Source organism: Aulonocara sp. 'chitande type north' Nkhata Bay, linkage group LG13, assembly GCF_057382095.1.
Source record: "Aulonocara sp. 'chitande type north' Nkhata Bay isolate Kocher_YH1m ecotype deep benthic linkage group LG13, A_spYH_male_GT1.1, whole genome shotgun sequence".
Lineage (NCBI taxonomy): Eukaryota > Metazoa > Chordata > Actinopteri > Cichliformes > Cichlidae > Aulonocara > Aulonocara sp. 'chitande type north' Nkhata Bay.
This window is the reverse complement of record NC_141356.1, coordinates 27,481,660-27,502,230: the sequence shown is the minus strand read 5'-3', so window position 1 is coordinate 27,502,230 and position 20,571 is coordinate 27,481,660. Positions and strand designations below refer to the sequence as shown.

Below are 20,571 nucleotides of genomic sequence, written 5' to 3'. Positions count from 1 at the left end.
GATAGGTGTGTTGATGATGTGGCACATGGTATTACAAATCATAGGAACGAAGTAATATCCAGTGGCAAATACCAGGCTGTAAGTGGTTTCAGTTGGATATTTTAACCAGTAAGTCTGTGAGTATTTAATACATAAAAAAAAAAACTACAGACATACAAGTGGCCAAATTGGGAGTGCAGGTTTTTGCACTCATATTTCATCCTCAGAGGTGCTGCTCGGCTTGATAAAGTGAACAAAGCACGTCCAGCTGACAGTTGAGTCGGGTTCACCAATGATGTCCTTTTCCTCTTGTCTTATCTTTATGCACGCTGACTGACAACTTTTGAATGGACTTTGAATGGTTTACTGACAAACGGCCGTTATCATTCAGATAAACTCTTATACAGTGAAGCATTTTAAGAAACACATTCAAAAGTGCATTATGTGTGATGAGGAAGCTCTCAAAGGCTGTATATTCAGATACATTCTAAGCACAATGGACATCAGTGAGGTTGAGTGAGGTGGCTCTGACCTGCAGGTTCAACAGTTCGCTCCAGCTACCCTGCAAAGATCGTGCCTTTACACAAAAGTACTCTTGCAGATAATATGAAGCTAATTCAGGATGCAAGCTGACTGTATCTGCCTTCATAAAACTTTTACTGTCCTCACTATTTTCATTCTCACCCTTCAAACACCCCGATCTCTCTATTGTTGGTGGTTTATGGACAACCTGGCGAGTACTGTTGCGCAGGCTAGTTAACTGCAGTTGGACGAATTTTTATGGACCCGTCTTTTTGCTTGTGGTTCTATTTTGTATCTCTCTGCTGCTTGTTTGTTGCTTTTACTTCCTTTCTGCCAAATTGAGTTTTGGATCTGATCATTTTGAAAATCTTTTATTACAGTTAAAGAGATATACTTTGGAACTGAATATGCACTGTCCGGCAAAATAAATGCCAACATGTTTCTTTTTACTGGAGAGTGCAGATAAGAGCCTCCCATTAGACTTGAGGTCTAGCTTCCGCTGCCTGAATATTTGGGATTGACCTTTTTTCTTTCTTTCCTGACAGCATTGGGCATATTCCAAGATGACAATGTTGAGATTTATCAGGCTTAAATTGTAAAAGGCTGGATCAGGAAGCTGATCCAGCCTTTTACATCACAATCATCCTTAGTGGAAGTCCCCTGGAGAGAGCTGAACCTAACTACCAAGATCCAACTGTTCAACTCCAGCTATAAAGTCAGTACTGCTCTACGGGGCTGAAACCTGGAAGACAAATAAAACCTCAAAAAGAGAAATCCAGACATTCCTCAACAGCCGTCTCAGGTTTCTCCACGTTCGCTGGCCAGACCCAATCAGTAACACCAAACTATGGAAAGGAACCTGTCAACTCTCAGTAGGAAATCAGGAAGAGAAGATGGTGCTGGGTAGGGTATGCTTTACGCCACAGGTGTTGAACTCCAGGCCTCGAGGGCCGGCAAAAAAGATGGGCTACAGCTGGAAAGAATGGCCCAGGACAGAAATCTCTGGAGACCTACCTTTGGCAGCGGTGACGGGCAGCAGTAGTAGTAGGATCGGTAACCATGAGACACAGACTGGACCACAGATGCTGACCACACTGAGAATCTTTAGGATGTGCTAGACAAGACTTTGAGCAGAGGTTCAGCTCTGAGCTAAATAAGAATATTTCAGATGGCTGTAGTTTCAGGAGCTTTAACAAAGACACTTGAGAAAAAACAAACAAACATCTTGATGCATTCTCAATCATCCAGGTAAGTAAAGCTCCAAAAGTTGATTCTGTTAATCTGGACGTAGCGTTTTCAGTGGGAGAAATGTTTTGTCACTCATCCAAGTGACTTCTTCAGTCTCAGCCGACTGCTTCTTTTCGGTTTCTCCCACTGAAAACGCTACGTCCAGATGAACAGAATCAACTTTTGGAGAACAACAAAAAAAAAAAAAGCAGCGCTGGCCTAAATTGTACAAATTTTGCGAGCTAACAGAAAGCAAACCACAAACAGACAAACTGTGGATTTTATTTATTGTGCTGGGATTTCTCATTTATTTGGACAAAATTGCTTTCTTGTTCTGACTTTAAGTACAAATCTTCACATTTAGGATTGAAACATCACGTAGAAAAACAGTATTCTGATATTACAACTGGCAGGATGACACTCCTACGAATCAAGACGTGCGCACATCATCATCCGTCTGCACCACTCGGTTTGAGCTGGAACGCATTTTCTTTCCCGTCTGATAAGTGGACGACAACGTTTTTATTTATTTATTTTTTTACCAGATCGGCCTTTTTAAACAATACCGGGATCCGCTGGTGGTAAAAAGACACCTCTTCCACTACCTTCAGTGGTGACTGAATTATATACAGTATAAAACTGTGGGTAGCAAAAAAAAAACAAAAAAAGAACAAAACAAAACAGTTCTTCTACAAGCGAGTTACACTGCTGCAATGCTCGCAGTGAGAAACAGAGGAGAGGCGAGAACATCAGAGCCAGTCGTGATTCCTCCGACTGCACCATTAGCTGCCACCACACACAGCGTTCTCGCGGCTGGTGTGGAAGAAGTGGGAACTTTGTAAAATGTGTCCGTCTGGTACAAAAAAAGTGTTATTTCTTAAAATGCATCAGAGAGTGAGCCATTTCAGAAAAACAAAACAAAACCATCGGTGAACCCTCCACCTATTGCTTCTGCTTCTTCTTTGCTGGTTTGATAGCAGGCAGCTCTTCCTCTTCTTCTTCCTCCTCCTCCTCTTCTTCCTCAGACAAATTGGAGTCTTCGACCTGTGTGGCTGAGAAGATCAGGAGAAAATGTCAGCTCACCGTGTTACACCGAATCCTGGTACCACCATCTCGACTGCGTGTGCGAGACTTGGCCCTTAAATGTTCTGTTATTTTGTTTCATATTAAAAGAACAAAAGAATAAAAATAAAAAAAAACATAGAAAATGGTGAACTCTTTAAGGGCCAGAAAGGTCGCTTTACTGAATGTGCCCTCACAGTTGACCCTCACGCACACACTAACTTGAAACAGCAGAAGAAATAAAATTGTAAGGTGTAAGTTGCAGATTTCTTTTACAAAGTTTTATTGCCCAGAGACATATTTAACCTTTTGTCTAGCAGGGTGAGGGAGCACCAAGGTTACTCCAGGTGTTTCACTATACAGGACGTTCATAGCATTCATCTGTATTGAAAATTAAATGCGTTTGGATCCCAAAGCCGCCGCTTTAGACTGTCGTTTTTCAAAGGCTGTGAGGTACAAAAGATCTTTTTCAAAATATCATAGGTGTTAAGCACTTAAGCCGAAGTCAACTAAGCTTGATTTTCAGGTTCACGTAGAAGTGTCAGGACCGCCTCCAAGGTGATAACCCCAGTGGAGGTTAAATACCTGGGATTCCCAATCAGCTTGTAGAACTGAAGAAGGCTCTTGTATGAGAGGGGGAACGTCTCGGGGTAGGGGGACTTAATTTGAGTAAACGTTCTTTTAAAAGTACGATGAATAAGCTGGAGCTGCTTATAAAACAAAATGAATGGGTTTGCATCAGAAGTTAGTGAGGGTCGTCTCTGATTATGTAGCTACACACACAAAAAAAAAAAAAAAAAAAAAAAAAAAAAAAAAAGGGAAACTACTGTTACAGTCTTCAAATGACGATAGCGATACATGCTGAGAGGTCAAAACTCTTTGTTAAAGTTACGGAGGAATTGTTAAACATCTTCGTGGGGGGAAGAGTTTTAGGCAAACTAAACAAGCCCTGCCTCCCAGCAAATAAATAAGAATGAGGATCCATATTTATAGATGTTGTTCGGCACTGCTTTCACTTGTGTGCAAATCATTTCCCCCCAGTTATTAATTACAACGCCTTCACTTAAAATATAGAAAATTAAAAGCTGACACAGGATTTCAGCAGATTGTTTTATCCAAACTTTCTAGAAGAAAGCTCTTGATTTTTGAAACAAGGACATTATTCTTACATGTTATACCTACCAAAATTCATGCAGTTTAGAGTAATTCAGGGTTAGGGGTGACATATTGGAACTCAGAGGTTTGAATGTCTGGCTCTTTGCTTTATTTATTACGTCACACTGCGAAAAACTGTTGCCCATCCCTAATATAGACCAATAAGTCAACCAATCAACTACAGCCAAGCATTACTCTAATTAACTTCCTTAAATGTCAAGCAGAGCAATTTTTTTATAATCAGCTACAAATAAAAATACAAAATTCCTGCTGCATGTTTATTTGGGTCAGCCAACTCAGTTTGAAAAGCAGAGTACCTGCACTGGATCAGTTCCTATTATTCACTGATTACTATCATTTTGATATAAATACAATGAAGGGGCTGAAAACAGATGAGATATTGTCAGTGAGCTTCTTAGAATGTCAGTACTGGCAGTGTTAAAGTGTTAAAGCACAAAGAAAGTAGAGTATTACCAATAAGGTGTAGCCCACTGACAGAAACTGGCCCTGTGCCGGCCTTGAGTCGGATGGTGACTGGGGCTTTCAGCTCAAACTCTCCCAGACTCACCTGTGACAGAAAGCATCAAAGTTAAGACAGATCAAACTTCAGCTGTGTGGCACATCAGCCTCAGTTTACACACCATGGGGAGACACTTGATGTGAAGGTTGGCAACGGGCACCGAGATCGTCTTTCCTTGGTGGTTCATGGCTGTCACCTCCACCACATTGCTCTCCTCCTTGGCACCGTTACCCAAGCAAACCTGCAGCAATCACAACACCGAACATCACTGTTGCGGACAGACTAAAGTGTGACTGACTGGTGTGTTCGTGCCGCTGGTAAATCCCAATGATGGTAACAAAACTGTACATACTGTTCTGAGTTCAAGGAAGTGCTCCAGGTCCTCCTCCTCATCTCCTTGGAAAGTGTAGAAAGGTACTTTGGAGGACAGCTCGCAACCTGGAATAACAGTAAGACCGGCAATTAAATGACAACGGATTTTATTAAACCCCCCCCAAAAACAAAAAAAAACAAAAAACAAAACAACCCAAAACAAAATCCCCAGTAAAACAAGGAGGAAGAAATTTCTGTAGGAACATCACAGCAGAAACCCACGTGTGCGCCTACAGAACATCTCTGACAGACTGTTTTAACAGGCCCTTACTGAACAGGAAGCTCTCCAGCCTGGATTGACCGCTCGGTCCGACGTCCGAGGATTCATCGTCGTGGAAAGACATTTTGCAGAAGCGGTAAAAGTTAAGTATTCTGCTGGCGCTTTCCTGTCTAATGAGCTCTCCACGATAAATAACAAGCACGTCGCAGCCTACACGCGTGCCTGATACGTCATCAGTGCGCGCCCGTGCCTCCTTTTACAGAAATCAGGCGCTGCCGCTGCCTGAGTAAAACACGTGATGAACTTCTCATTTACCTGAGCTGATTCACAGCGGTGGCTAATAAACTTAAAAACTATTGAACTTAATGTAAAATACAGTGAAATATAGAATATTACAGGTGAACAATACTATCTGCTAATGCTAATAATATCTGCTTAAACTTAGTCCCTTCAGAGCTGTCTTCGTGACATAGATTCACCCAGGGGGAAACCTTCCTCAGAGACTTTTGTCCATATTGACATTACAGCACCACACAGTTGCTGCACATCCATGATGGGAATCTCATGTTCCGTCACATCCCAGAGGTGCTCTGTTGTTGAAATCTGGTGACTGTGGAGGCCATTTAAGTGCAGTGAACTCAGTGTCATGTTCAAGATACCAGTTTGAGATGATTTGAGCTTTGTGACATTGAGTGTTATCCTGTTGGAAGCAGACATCAAAAATGGACATACTGTGGTCATAAAAGGATGGACATGGTCAGCAACAATACTCAGACTGGTGTTTAAATGATGCTCAGTTGGTACTAAGGGGCCCAAAGTGTGCAGAGAAAACACCCGTCACACCATTACCACCAGGAGCCTGAATCTTTGATACAAGGCAGGAATGAGCTCGTGCTTTCAGCTTTTTAACGCCAAATTCTGATCATACCATTACAAATGTTGCAGCAGAAATCCAGAACGTTTTTTCCAGTTCTGGCAAATCTCATGTAACTTGCAGCCTTGGGTTCCTGCCCTTACTTGACATGAGTGGCACCCCAGCATGGTCTTCTGCTGCTGTAAGCCATCTGCTTCAGTGTTCAGAGATGCTCTTGTGCACACACTGGTTGTAAATCAGTGGTTATGGTTGTTTTCATATCAGCTCAAAAGCAGTCTGGCTATTCTCCTCTGACCTCAAGTCATTTCTACGTTTAAAAAACAAAAAAAAAAAAAAAAAAAAAAAAAAAAAAAAAAAAAACTGCTACTCACTGATTTTGATTTTTAAAACCACTTTCTATAAACCCTAGAAATTACTTTGGGAAAAATCCCAGTAGATAATCAGCTTCTGAATACTCAGTCCAGCCTGTCTGGCATCACAGATTGCACATTTCAAGTACTTTAAAAAAATAAAAAATAAATCACCTTTTAGCTCCATTCTGATGCTTGGTTTGATTTTGAGCAGGTATGTTGACCATGTCTACATGCCTAAAGGCACTGAGTTGCTGCCATGTGATTGGCCGATTAGATATTTGCCTTAATGACTAGTTGAACAGGTGTACCTAACCACTGGCTGTTGATTATTACATAATTGTTTGCAATAAAGATTCTTTTAACAAGGACATTAAACCAAAGGTCACTTCGACCCATCTGAACAGGTCAATATTCCTTTATGTAAAGATATTACTTTCCCTTTACTTCTAAAAACCTTACATGAAATCTTTCACTGCAGACAGGTATTAAAAAATATTTCTAGATAAATAGTGGCGCACAGGACAAAGCAACAGTCACTTATCGTTTATTAGTTTTTCCATTTTATATACTTTACATACAAACTTTACAATGGAAAACTCACTTTAATGATCCCCCCACCCCTTAACTGAAAATCTACCACTGGAGCCCTTTCTCTTTCACAGCCAAGTATTAATCAAATCTAGTTGGCAGAGGAGAAAGCTCAAGCATCAGCAAACTGCAAAATGAACCATTTAAGACAAGTGTGAAAATTATACTGCTGTTTCAGCAGACAGATAGCAGATCCCGTGGGCGAGTTTCACACCTGGCTGACAGGTAAAACGGCTGTACAGGACAAGAGATTAACTAAACCAGCATCAGTTTCAATATAGAAAACAAAACAACACTTTATGATCGACAGAGTTTACAGACTCTCCGAGAACAACAGTATTATATTCATAGGGTTGAGTGGCATGCTTCTTCCTCTATGTAGCATGAAGATGAGTTTTTTTTTTTCCCCCAGCATCTGCCACAACAAATCCATTACAACTCATGCACATTATGAATGCACAGTTTCAAAACATCACATTGGCAGGCAGCTACTGAGTAACAACCACAGATCCTCAGTTAACCGGTTAAACACTCCTATGAGTGACAGTGCTTTTTAAAAGAAAAAAAAAATTCATAAAAGCAAATTATAGCTTTGACTTAAAAACACATTCAATGAAGAGCTTGTGAGGGAGGAAGGGTATGAATTTCGGCTCCAAACCACATCAACTGAACTAAACAGTGTTGAAACCATTGCCATTTTCACATTTGGTGACAGGATTCAACAACCTCAGTGATCCCAAGAGCGCCTCGCTGAAACGCAGCTGAAAATACATTTACTGGTATGCAACGCTGAAACAAAGCATTAAGGGATGACATGAGTGAATTTGCCCATCAGGTCTGGTGAAATGAGCAGTTTCATATTAGTGGAGGAACAGAAGATTTCGGATTCTTCATCATTTCAACCAAAAAGAAAAAAACAAAAAAAAAACAAAGCAACGCAAAAAGCCTAACACATTTTGGTCCCGTGGTGTACTACTCTCAGGAAGTGTCGATTTAAACATTCGTGCTTTCAAACAGGAACGAAACAAACTGTGGTAAATTTGACATTTTAACTACGCAAAGTTAGAAAGACAAACATTTCAACAATATTAGATAAACATAGAATTTAACTTAACTAAAAATGGTACAATATCAGCTTAGTTTACTGAAGGGTTTCTGTGCTTGCGTTATGGATCTGGTAGAGCAAAAACCAAGACGCTTTACTGTGAGTGTGAGGCTACATCTCTGGAATTTGAAAAACAACAAGGTCAACGTGCCATCTCTAGCTGTGCTTGAAATTATAAGCTAAAATGATAAGGCAAGGAACAAAAAGGCAATGGCTGAAAAACATGTTAATGAACACATGAAAGCTTTTATTGCTTTCCAAATGTCTACTACTAGAACAGAAATTCAAAAGGACCTCTTTGACGTTTGCTTTGTTGGCCTGTGGCAACAATTTAATTCAGGGCTTGGCAAAACCTTAAAAAGCTACAACTGTTCACCCTTCATGTGTACACACACACACAGTGCTTCAGATCAATTTTGTCAGAAACACACTACCTAAAAAGGCATCCATCTCCAAGTATGTGGTGGAGCGACCGAAAATACCACGATGTGAAAACGAAAGGCAAACTCTCAAACAGCACTTCACATCCTGCATAAAGATGTTTCACCTAAGCCAACGACTATACCATTTCTCCATGTCACATCTGGGAAAGCAGGATGTAGCGGTAGTTACGACACTAGATGCGGGCTACCCTCATTTCACAGCTCAGCCTTCAGATACAGACGCCGATTTCAGGCATGCGGGTAAAATTCATGTAATGGCCACTGGATTTAAAAAAAATAAAATAAAAAAAAAAAAAAGGGGGGGGGGGGGGGGGTGGGTTAAGAAGGTCTCAAGGAGTCATCTCTTCCTTCCTCCTAGGAAGGAATAGTGGGATCAGAGAAGGGGTTCCACTTATGTGTTACTGAGTGAAAGAGATTACAGATCACTCCTTGGCCTTCGACGTGCTGAATCCAGTAGAGCCAAAACATCTAAGGGGGGGGGGGGGGGCACAGGCATCCGCTGTGCTTCCACACAAATCCTAAAAAGAGCCCAGATTGGTAACGTGATATAAAAATCACCATGAAAGTTTTCTCATGAAGGTAGCAAACACGTTTAAACTATGTCAACTCGCTCTGTCCGTCATTGTTGCAGGATGTTTCTTCAAAGGCTACGGCCCATAATGATGACGTCTTTAGGAAAGCCCTCCATTTTGGCCACTTCAAAGCATCCCAGCTTACTATAGAAGTCCAACATTCGCTTATCAGTCTGTCGAACCTTACAGAACGAGCCGTGGGATCCTGAGAGAGAAAGGACACAGAAAAGAGAACCAAAGTTCACTACCCTTGGTTTATTTACAGTAAATCTAAAAGGGGTAAAGAAGCCTTTATGATAAAAAACAGTCATCTAGGCTTCTAATCTTGTCATTTTGGACTTTGGCCTCATGCACACATTACATGTAGATAAGTGAACCTTTGTTTTCCACTTTACTAAAACTTGAAAAATAAACTTAATGAATCAATACTTCTATGGAGTGGTTATGAGGCAGGGGGCTAAAGACACGATTGGCTGCTACCTACCGTTGGCCTTAAGAGAAGATAACAGACAGCCCATCATGCTTTTGGCCACACTGGGGTCAGTGACTTTGGCGTGAACGTCAACCTTGATGAGAGAGGGAAAGTTGGAGAGGAAAGAGTCCGGCAGACCCTCCTCCTCTTCATGGAAACTCAGTATCATCTTCTACAATAATGAAAGAGTGCTTTAGTAATCTTAATAAAAGGACGCACAATCATAACGCTCAATATTACGATAGAAAGAAATTGATTATAAGCATACCTCAGCCTCTGTGAGGTCCTTATCACAGTCAGGTTTGTGGTATTTCTCTTGCATGAAGGGAATCCAGCTCAACTTGCATTTCTTGATAAAGGGTTTAACATCTACGGTGCCGAGAGCATAACCACAGATCCCTTCATCATCCTCCAACACAAACCCATAGTCCGAACTGAGTGTCAGGAGACCTCCTACTAACCTGTGAACACAGATTAAAGCCCTAATAAGGGGAATGGGGAAATGTGTGGACTGCAAACAAATGCATGTGCCTTTTCTTACCTGTCTCCTATGAGGTCAGGATCGTCATCAGAGAATGGTACATCCTCCGTGCCTTCACAGTACATCTCTTTACATATTTTATAGACTGCAGTCTGCATAATGAGACAGATAACAGCTGTTAATGAAACCGTTGCGTTCACACCAAGTTTAGCAACTTTAACTCTACTTGAATAAGTGACTCATAAGTTATATGGATTCTGCGAATTACTCAGCTTGCAGTTTACATTAATATTGGTCCAGACTTTTGTAGCTTTTCACTACAATCAATATAAAGACAAAAATCCATTATTTATAATAAATCCCACATTTTTTTTTATTTTATTTTTAAATTTAAACATCCCCTGTGAATGCAATGTTACAGTCTCATTTTTTGTTTCATTTGTTTTAATGTGTTCAACGCATGTCGGCAATACGCAGCTTCATGGTCATCAAAATTTGAAAAAGTGCTGAAGGCCTGGCAAAAACTGCTTATAGGGTGGGGTTTTTTTTGCTAGATAATGTAATAAAGACTCAGAGGAACTAAATAAGTGACGAAATACAAAATATGGTCACATATTAGTTAGAAGGGATTTTCCAGAAGTAAATCAGTTTCATACAAAACATGTGGATGTCCAAGACAGACATGTTGCAGCTTCATCATTTTGTCACTTATGTGAAATGAGGGGAAGACGACAGGATACTTATACAAATATCTGAGGTCTGGTGACAAACTGTTTTGTGACATTTAATGAGCAAACCTAATCAATTAACAAGTAAACGTGCCAAAGCTAAAGAAATTCCTTCAAGACAAGACAATTTTGCCGTGCTTGACAACTGTTATAAAAAGGACTACAGGAGTGTGGCTTAACTAAAAAAAAACAAAAAACAAAAACAACAAGTATCTCACCTCATCTTTGGGAAAGTACGGCCTTATGGTATAGATTTTTGAGGATGGCAATGAAGGTGGAGGTTGGTAGAAAAGATCGTTTGCCCCATCTATTGGCAACAATCGCTGTGGATATCAAAATAAGGAGGGTCAGTTTCACAGGGAAAAGGTGTCGTGCTAGTCTGGCTGACTGCCTCACTGTGTGTTTGCCAAGTTGAACCACTATCAACCCAAAAGGAACTAAAGACAGAAAAGTGCTTTGGAGTCTGAAGACAACTTGAGTATATAAACTGTTGTTCCTTGTTGACCTGACAGTGGACAACAAGAGCAAACCTCACTTCTTTCTCATTTTCGCTAAAGAAACAGCACCAACTACAAACAGACATTTGCAAACATAACAAAAAGAAAAAAAAAAGGCTCGCGTTTTGGTCTGACTAAGGTTTTACTGGCTGAAGGAGATGCTCCTTTCCCTTTTGTAAGGCATCGCAATACTTCGCTGCGCAGGACCCTCCTGTTGAGAAAAATAATGATGCTAGCGCAGAAAGACCGAGAGAACTCCAAGCAACAAAAAACCAAAACGGGGAATTAAATGATTGCCAACTGAGTCACTCAACAGCATTTTGGTTGCCATTGGGAGTCTGGGCTGGAAACACCACTTTAGACTGGACTGATGTGTTTAATCATGGAATTCTCTCATCGCGTACATGCTTGCGTTCTCGCTGGCGCTGCGATGCTTGCGCGTGCGCTCGCAAAGGGCTGGCTTTGAGCGCTGTGCTTTCCTGCAAAGAAATGATATGTCATGAAAATAAAACCTAACCATACTCGCTTGCGCTGCATGCGCCAGGGAAAAGCAGCATCTCCTTCAGCAGTTGCTGAAAGAAACCAAAATTGATCAGAAGCAGCAACACAATCAGAAGATGCCACGCCAAACACTGGCTTTAAGTTTGTTTGTCTTTTTCCCCTCCCAGCATGGAATTCAGGTCACCCACTCCCCTCACAGATATTGCCAATATCCCAAAGTAATGCCAGGGCACAAACATATTTGGAGATCAAGTGGAGGGGATGGAGCCTGGATGTCGTGAGCATAACTCACTGCAATCAGCTCACCTTTGACAGACCAAACCCCTTCATACCTATGCACATAATACCATCGTCGCCTTTGCTCACAGCACTCTTTTTTTCTCTCTCTCTCTTTTTTTTTTCCATTTGATTGCTGTAAATTCGGTGCATTAGATACCTGGAACTCTCCTGCTAGACCTCCCCTAAAGGCCCATGGCTCTTGGTCTCCTCTAAGGAACTGTGCTGAGGACTGACTACGACACCCTGTTAGGAGCAGAGCCAAGCGGACATTGTTACCACAGGATGGGGCTCTCTGATACAGATGAAGGGAGTGGGGAGATGAGAATGAAGGGGGTCATATATCTAATAGCAAAATATTTATGAATTTTTATTTTTTTTAATCATTAAAACATAAAAAAAAGGACCCAATTTGGAATTATATGTAGAGAATATATTTTACAATCAAATGGGGCTCAAGCATCTAAAGCTTATATATGCTAGAAGGAATCTGGTGCAAGATGCACATTACTTTTACAAAAAACTGCTCTGCACCTTTGTAAATGCAAAACGTTACCCAAAAGCTCCATGTGACATGGTGTCTACGTGGCAAGTTATTTGATGCAGGTCTTTCATTTTCAGTGTTTCAGGAGGGTAATTCTCATTTGAGAAGCTGACAGACTTCATGACCAATACAGGGGGGGGGGGGGGGGGGGGGAGAAGGGCGGGGGGATAAAAAAAATAAAATCCGTCTATGGGCTACCAAAGTAAGCTTTAGCTGCCGTCACCCCACTGATATTAGCACCTTGTGTGAAGTCACATTCTCATTTTATCTGCCTTGTCACATGACACAAGTCATTAAAAACCAGGAAGACGAGAGGCAGCATGATCAGCATTTCCAGACTTAAAGGACCTCTCAGCTTATTATTAAAACCCAATCAATATAAAGACAAATGAGCAAGCTTCTGATTCAAGTTGCTAATAAAAACCAACCCCTGGTTGACAAGAAGCCCTGTCATGTGACCAGACAAATGCAGCGCGCGTGCAGGACACCTAACAGTGCTTTACATGTAAATCTCTCCCTGATACCTAAAACATTTCCTTTGATGAACTGACAACACAGCATACAGATGCAGCCACAGGAAGGAACTGGGAACCTGGATATCCAGATTAAAAACCACAAAGGGTACCGCAAAAGACTAGCCGATTATGTAGTGCAACGGCACCGATCCAGCACTGTGACATTTATGCAGAATAACATGGAACATTTGTTCTTTTGTCTTTCTGCCCCCCCTTTTTTTTTTAGGGTGAGTCCACTCAAATATTACATATTAAATATAAATAAAACCAAGTGTAAGGTCCCTTGAGTGAGTGCATCTGGCTGGTCTGAGCCAATTCTACAGGCCTACTGACAGAAACAAAAAAACAAGTTAGAGAGATGCTGCCAAAGAGAAATTTGGGAGTTAACACTTAGTATTCAGACTTTAAAATCGCTGCGCAAAATGTGACTTCATCCAGAGGGCAGCTTGCTTTCCTCCAAATCTTTCCTTTACTTTTAAATTTTTAGCTTTAAAATAAAACTACAAAGATCAATTTGATACATGAACATAAGAGACAACGCCTGCATATGCATACATCGGCCACTGTCGATCCAATAGCAGTAGAAACTTGTACTGTGGATTCTTCCATCTGTACATAGTGAAGGGAGAAAACAGTAGAAAATAGTTATTAGTAAGTGTTCTCAGTGCAATAACCAGGGAGGTTGTGACTAAGTGCCGGCTGCACAGCTTCCACTAGGGGGGAAAATATGGGGACTGATGAAATGAATGCTGATAGCAAAAGCAGAAGTCAATATTTGGGAACTTCATGCAGGTAACTATATTTATGGGGCTTTAACTTCTTTGGTGAGGCTTGAGCGTTTAAGACCATTTACTGAAGCATCAAGCCGGCAGTGTGGACTTTTAATGTGGATTTGCCAGTGTGGGTATGCTGCCTGCTGTGTACTGTGGGCCAGAGACCTCAGCTTTACCATATAGCCAGACAGGACAGAAACCTGTGAATGAAACTGGGTTACAGGGAGTAACCTACAGGCCATGCTGGTGCTTCAGACTAACAAACAAACACTCCATGAAAAGATGGAGATGTCATGAGAAGACTCCATGTCACTCATGCTGTATCACAGGACATCACCTGAAAGACTAATTTAAGAGAGAGATGAAAGTGGGAGGGAAAGAAAGAATATCCTCTTTTACAATGTGATGCATTCTCCTCTGATACAGAGTGAGCACATGATTCAGTAGCTTAAAAATCCAACAACCTTCTTGTAATATATGCATGCGATTCATATTAAGGACAATTTAGATATTTCTGATTCCTTGTTTATGCACCAGAATGGCCTTCCACAGTGAGTCAGTCAACTTGCTCTCCAAGCTCGCGTGCGCGCTAGGGCATGGAGGAAGGGAGGGGGGTTGGGATTTCCCCTGTGCCCATCCCCACAGACAGAGAAATGGAAGCAAGTGTCTGTGTGGGAACGCAGCAGTGATGTTACTGGATACACAGCAAGCAGCAGTAACCCTGCTGGGACATTTTCTCCACAGATACTCAGTTTAGACAAACATGGAGCAAATTGTTGTGGAATAAAAAGGGAGCACAGCAGCAGTGCAAGCAGCATTCAGTCAGATTAGAAAAAAGAAGAAAAAAAAAACAAATTAAAGCGCAATTAATAGATTTATATCCATTTAAATGTGATGCATTTGACCTAACCCATTTCTAAACTAATCAAATAACCTGCTACCAATTTCAGCTGGGGATATTTGCCAAAAACTAATCCTACATTAACTGATGCAGAAGATTAGAAATATTACTGTTATTCAGATTGTTGTCTCATATCATTCTTAAAAATAACATAGTCCAGGTCTAGAATGGAAACCATGCAGCTAAATGAGCCATCATTACACTGTTTGTTCTTTCTTTTTTTTTTTTTTTTTTTTTTTTTTTTTTAAATGATGTGCTTTAGTAATTTGTATGCAACTGTGTTCCTGAGAATGGTAAAGGATTACAACACTTGAATGGACTCTACGCTAAACTACTGCTCTCTAAGAATAAGGACCCCGTGGTTCCCTTTATACATACCGAGCCACTGGACAAAAGACTTGACCATAGAAATGATGCTCTTGATGTCCCAGAGGTAAGAGTAGAGGTCATACAGGATGGTGCGGTTAGCTGTATTAGATAGCCGTGTGAACATCTGGATGACTGAGCAGCACATCTCCTCAAACTTTTCTGCCCGTGACTGCCATTCGGTCACCTGTGTTCAACACAATGTTTGAAAAAGATAAATACTGGTGGAAAACGCAAGCATTAAACCACTTAAGAGTTGTGGTAGCAGGAAGAACCCCCCCCCCCCTAAAAAAAACAAAAAAAAAAAACCCCACTCATGTCACTTATGACATATCATATACAAGTGTCCCAATAGGCCATGAGTGTTGAAATTATTTACAACTGTACTTTTCCACTGTGACGTGTGAATATGTAACTAAAAGCAAAACAAGCTGCATAGAAAGGGAAGCCATAGTTTACACAAAAAGCACAGCACTAAACTGTAGTCCAAGCACACCATTTGCCGTCATAACCACACCACCCAATGGGCAGTATGGGTACTACACAGCCACCATTTTGTTTTCTGCACCATGAACAGCATGGTTAGTTGATAACAGACTAGCCATCTAATGGACCTCCTTCTCTGAACACACTCCATGTGCGTGTTTCAGTAAAATCACCCACCTTTTCAGATTCTCTCCTCTTGCAGTTGACACTAACGACGCTGCTGTTGGCTCTTAGCCAGTTGAACTCCTTTAACATTTGCATGGCCTTGGGTCCATGTTCGTAAGGCAGGTAAAAGAGCTCTGCCAGCAAGCACAGGTCCTCCAGGGTAAGAGGCTCTGCTGTGAACAGTGCCTTTTCGTTGGGCCCTGGTACAAACACTTCCTGTGGACCCAAATCAGCAATGAGACTTTGCAAGCATTTTAATTTGGTTTTTGCCTTCAAATGCAGATATAAAGGAGAAATGACTCACTAATGTTTGCAGCACCTGTTTGAGCTGATCATCTGTCTGCATAGGGGCGATATCATTACCAGAGTCCTCTTGAATTGACTCCTCAGGAGATTTGGACTCTGCCAGACTCTCTTTGTCTGTATCCATAGGTTTGAGGTCCTCGGCCATCTTGTCAGCTAAAATAGGACCTGCATGCTTCTCTTCTGGGTCGACTTCGGCTTCTGGCTCTGCCTCATCTTGCTTCTCAACCACCATCTCCATGGGCTCCTCATCTGAATCCTTCTTTTCCACCTCCACCTGCACATGCCCAGTAAAAAGTTAAAGTACCTGTAGATAGTCTGGTACAATCCTCTGTCTGGATTGTACCAGACTATAAAGAGAGGACAATTACTTTCATTATTAGCCCTTTAATCAATGACCCAATGGTTATTTTACTGGGTGATGAGCTGCATGAACAGAAAACAAGTACTTTTAGCAATGAGTTAAGGTCACACAAGTGCTACAACTGTGTCATAATGCAAACTCCACCTCCTCTTCCTCCTGAGGTCTTTTTGCCAAAGGAAGTGAGATTGGATCCAGGCACAGAGCAGGCATTGCTGGAGACATGATGGGCTGCTGGAACACAGTTGTGACCGTTGTTGAGGAGCAAAGAGAGGGAGCAGTCATGGATGACACATCTATGCCCGTGCCTTTGGCACCACTCTGAGGCACCTGCCGGCCTGTGAGAACAGAGTGTCAGTGCATACGGTATGGTTTTTAGGCATTTCAGGTGATGCTGCTAAAAACTCTATTAACAAAAAAAATTAATGGAGATTAAACTTACTGTTGTATTGGTGAGGCACACCAAACTCCCCAAGCCATTCTGTGAGAGCCAGTTTTAGAGCAAGTTGTGGGCTATAGAGCATGTCTGTCTCAAGTTCTTCATCACTGCCTTCATTCTCCAACTTAATCTGGATAGAAACGGTGCTGTCCTCACCATCAGCTGGTAAAGGGGCAAGGTGGGGAGAGAAAAAACAGAGAAGTACATCCATTAATAATCTGGATTTCAGTGCAAGATGACAGTAACTTCATACTGAGAGTATACTGCATCAACACAAAATAAGCATTATACTGATAATGACACTTTTGGAAACTTTAAAATCCTTGTAACTAAAGATTGTGTACCTACCCATGACTTCAGACTTTGATATGAGGAGCTGAGGCCTAAACTTAATGAAAGGCGTTTAAGAAATCCAATGCTCAGGATTCTTTTCACTCCATGTGCGTTTGTATAAGCATTACTTAGCTTAAATAGATGTATAGTATATTAAAACCAGACTGCGGAAATGTTTTCCTAGTTTTGATAAACCTTACATCGGGTGTTACATTTCCCCAGCTAACTATAAGTACACCCCCACCCAAATTTTCAAAACCCTGTGTGTTTTATTTTTGTTAAATTACCCCTTTGCCTCAAAGGCATAAAGGGTTTTGATAAAATTATTTGATACTGATCTTCATTTTTCCCCTCCTTCCTTATTGCTTAATGAAGTACATTTTACCCACTCATTTCAAGCTGGATCTTTTCTGTCTGTGGTATGCTTTGAAATTTGCAGAATAACTAAACAAACAAAAGAAAGTCTCTGTTGCTTACTCATGACCACATCCTTGCGCACACCGTTCATATTAGACTTGTACCAGGTGGCCAAAGTGTGGATTGCTACAAAGTTGGATTCAAACTCGCAGTTTGGATTGGTGAGGACTCCCTTCAGTCTGGGGATGAGCTCTGTGGAGCGGCCCTTGTAGGGACCCAAGAAAAGTCTCTTCTGGTCATAATCATTGGCATGAATATTGTCCCAGATTACTGGGGCTCTTCTCAGGATTTTTGACACCTCTTCAATAGACTCCACTGTGATGTCTTTGGAAACCACTTTGGGGCCTACAGAAAAGTCAACATATCCAAATAATTATTCTTTTTAAGTCTTCAACATAGACATGTATGAATAGGTTTGCAATTTCAAGGAAAACTGTTAGACTTGCCTGTCCATAGCACATCAATGTCAGGCAGGAGCTTCTCCCCTACTGTGTGGAGGTAAGGGGACTGAGGGACACTTGGGTAGCAAAATGTTCCACAGTACTCTGAATTTGACGGTGAGAAAAATAAGTGAGCAAGTAGCGCAAACACACACAAAATGAGCAAATAAGGCAGGTACAAAAAAACAAGGAAAACAAGTTACCTGTGGGACAGAAGAGGAAGGTTTCAGGCTCGCCAAGATATTGGTAGATTTCATTGGTGATAGAAACCTGAGCGTGTGCAAAAGAACTGAACACTTCTTTATCAGCAGGGCACATGTTGTGGTCAATATCATCAAAAAGTAAGGCAAAGGACTTGCAGCCAAAGTGTGAAACCTGAAAGGGAAGAAATGACATAGTAAAATACAGAAAACTGCTGTAGATATCCATCAAGAAGGATTTCAATGTGTTCTTCATAAAAATGCTGCAATACCTGATCAAGTTTCCTCTTGAGTGCAGAAACCTCTTTTTGGTTGGAGAAGGTAATATCTAATCCAGGGGAAATGGCATAGATGAACTCTATCCCATGCTCATTAGCAGCACTGATTAAAGTCATGAGTTGCTCTAGGAGACAGGAGAAAGACAAAAGTGTAAATTATTGTGCATTTATAATTAATATGCAATTGGCTCACTTTAAAAGTATCATACAATCATTCCCCCGTCTCCCCAACGACATTCTTGGTAATCACCTGCTTCCTCCACTGAATACAGCTCCCTCCAGAACATTCTGTGTTTGCAGTCATCTTTGGGTGCGTAAAGGTATGTATTCAGTCCCCATTTCTGCTGCCTGTGAAAATCATTTTTTTCAGACTCATTAAAACAATCCGAGTTACCCTGCTATAATGCTGTCAACATGCAGTCTTAAATGATCCACAGTACCTCCTGAACAGCTCTTTCCTCTGTTCCATTGTCCATGGCCGCCCATAAAAGCCTGCGTTAGAAAACACGACATTCAGTTTCCACGCACCCTGCAGTCCTAATGTGCGTTTCCTGCATGCACAGCGAGCTGCTTAGTCGCTTCGACAGTTTGCCCCTTGGTGCCGACGTGCTTGAATCTGCTTAATACTGATCTTCTGAATTACTCAGGAATGTGCCCAAATAAAGACGTCCCTTTTAAATTCATGAAGTGTAGCACTGTGTTCATCATGTACAGACAGACAGCGGAATTACTGCAGCATTTCGACGCCTAGCTTCTGATTGTATGCGATTAACTAGATCGTGTTGTATATACACGTAAGCCTATGAAATTTTAAAGGGTAATTTTTTTTATTAACCAGCATATTTGCATTTTAAGATACAAATTTATTATTTATTTATATATGTGACGATACCAAACTACATACATAATCTTTCTCCAACATTACCTTCCACGACTCCGCTTATAAATTTTCTGAGGCCCGTCGTTTCGACTCCGATCACAGTCTCTTCCACCGGGCCAGGGACCTCTGCACAAGGCTCTCCGGAGACTGGGCTGGGGCTCGGCTCACCATCCACTTGAGGAGTCTCTAACGTATTTTCTTTTTGAACCATTTTTCGACGTTTCGCTCGATACAAAAGTCACGAAATTTGCGACGAACCCAGGGAATATTTTCAAATGTAGGTCAGCAGGCGAATGCTGCCAGGCAAACCTGGTGGAAATAAACCGCGTCACTCTGAGCCTAATGTTAGCTAACGCAAGGAATCTATCGAGTTTTCGAAACAAAGACCCTGACTGGTTTTACAAGCTGTGATATAAATTACTATCAGGTGATACAAATCATCATTTAGTTTGGCTAATATGTAAACAAAAACCAAACACTCGCTCGTGGCTGTCCGTGCATTTCTCTTCTTTATGGGTGGATTTGACCTACTTTACGTCGTTTCTTCCTGTTTACACCAAGTGCGCATGCTCACGAAACCAGTTCAAACCAGTCACAACTAGATGTACGTGACAAAACACCGCAAAGATTTTACACAGTTAAAGATATAGCCTACACCTCAGTTCACGGCATGATAGGATTAGCCTCCTTTGTAACCAGTTGTGGGCAAAATGTACATCAAAATTATAACGACATCCGTTTTTTTTTACTCAATACACTTAATAGTAGTCAGATATGTAGCAATAATGAAGCTAAATAACAGATTGGTTTATGCGTGATTACCCACAACATCATCAATCTCTCTCATTTATCAATGAGCGGGGATACAAAGTGTGCACGTATTTATCAAATACACAAGAGGGTGGCAATTATTCGCTCTGTTGGTCGACTGCGTTGAACATCTCGCCGGCTGTGTAATATCTTTAAATTCCAGCCCATATTAGGAATGCAGCTAAGCTCCAACACCACTTTCAAACAGAGGGGAGGTGCTGCTCATCTGTTTATGATCTGTGTCAGCAAAATGCGCATGCTTTGTTCCAAATCGTCAAGATAATCCAGTTATACTTTTCCACAGTACACAGCGTGCTTTACTACAATGACTACAAAACAGGGTTGCGAGTTTTCACAATATCCAGGGGGTGAGTCCAAAGATTAGGTCAACTAGTCAGGACAAAAAAATAAAT

General features: G+C 41.3%; 2 protein-coding genes across 5 annotated transcripts; both read right to left on the bottom strand.

Moving 5' to 3' along the window:
- Positions 1-1,990: 1,990 nt before the first annotated feature.
- On the bottom strand, positions 1,991-5,282 carry npm3 (nucleophosmin/nucleoplasmin, 3). The gene is made up of 5 exons (XM_086259590.1): positions 5,109-5,282; positions 4,818-4,903; positions 4,587-4,706; positions 4,420-4,513; positions 1,991-2,780 (listed from the first exon to the last, which is right to left on the bottom strand). The coding sequence occupies exons 1-5, from the start codon at positions 5,179-5,181 to the stop codon at positions 2,671-2,673; spliced, it is 483 nt and encodes a 160-aa protein (XP_086115716.1). The 5' UTR covers positions 5,182-5,282; the 3' UTR covers positions 1,991-2,670.
- A 1,530-nt stretch (positions 5,283-6,812) lies between these two features.
- Positions 6,813-19,929, bottom strand: oga (O-GlcNAcase). Of its 4 annotated transcripts, none has more exons than XM_086259586.1 (19): positions 19,394-19,929; positions 18,909-18,960; positions 18,719-18,816; positions 18,463-18,593; positions 18,194-18,365; positions 17,997-18,095; positions 17,611-17,895; positions 16,804-16,962; positions 16,509-16,699; positions 16,017-16,277; positions 15,710-15,913; positions 15,059-15,233; positions 13,562-13,615; positions 12,108-12,193; positions 10,892-10,996; positions 10,006-10,097; positions 9,733-9,925; positions 9,477-9,636; positions 6,813-9,197 (listed from the first exon to the last, which is right to left on the bottom strand). In XM_086259586.1, the coding sequence occupies exons 1-19, from the start codon at positions 19,557-19,559 to the stop codon at positions 9,061-9,063; spliced, it is 2,820 nt and encodes a 939-aa protein (XP_086115712.1). In that variant the 5' UTR covers positions 19,560-19,929; the 3' UTR covers positions 6,813-9,060. The 4 variants fall into 4 exon arrangements, with proteins under 4 accessions (XP_086115712.1, XP_086115711.1, XP_086115714.1 ...); XM_086259585.1 differs by having other exon boundaries at positions 16,002-16,277; positions 19,394-19,928; XM_086259588.1 differs by lacking the exon at positions 13,562-13,615 and having other exon boundaries at positions 19,394-19,928.
- Positions 19,930-20,571: the final 642 nt, after the last annotated feature.

Excerpts from the sequence above, each read along its gene's own strand:
- npm3 (XM_086259590.1), bottom strand. The coding sequence starts at position 5,181 with ATGTCTTTCCACGACGATGAATCCTCGGACGTCGGACCGAGCGGTCAA. Across the intron at positions 4,514-4,586 it reads ACATCAAGTGTCTCCCCATG|GTGAGTCTGGGAGAGTTTGA; the intron begins GTGTGTAAACTG and ends TTTCTGTCACAG. Across the intron at positions 2,781-4,419 it reads CAGTGGGCTACACCTTATTG|CCACACAGGTCGAAGACTCC; the intron begins GTAATACTCTAC and ends TGATCTTCTCAG.
- oga (XM_086259585.1), bottom strand. The coding sequence starts at position 19,559 with ATGGTTCAAAAAGAAAATACGTTAGAGACTCCTCAAGTGGATGGTGAG. Across the intron at positions 18,096-18,193 it reads CTTCCTCTTCTGTCCCACAG|AGTACTGTGGAACATTTTGC; the intron begins GTAACTTGTTTT and ends CGTCAAATTCAG. Across the intron at positions 9,198-9,476 it reads ATCTTCTCTTAAGGCCAACG|GATCCCACGGCTCGTTCTGT; the intron begins GTAGGTAGCAGC and ends TTTCTCTCTCAG.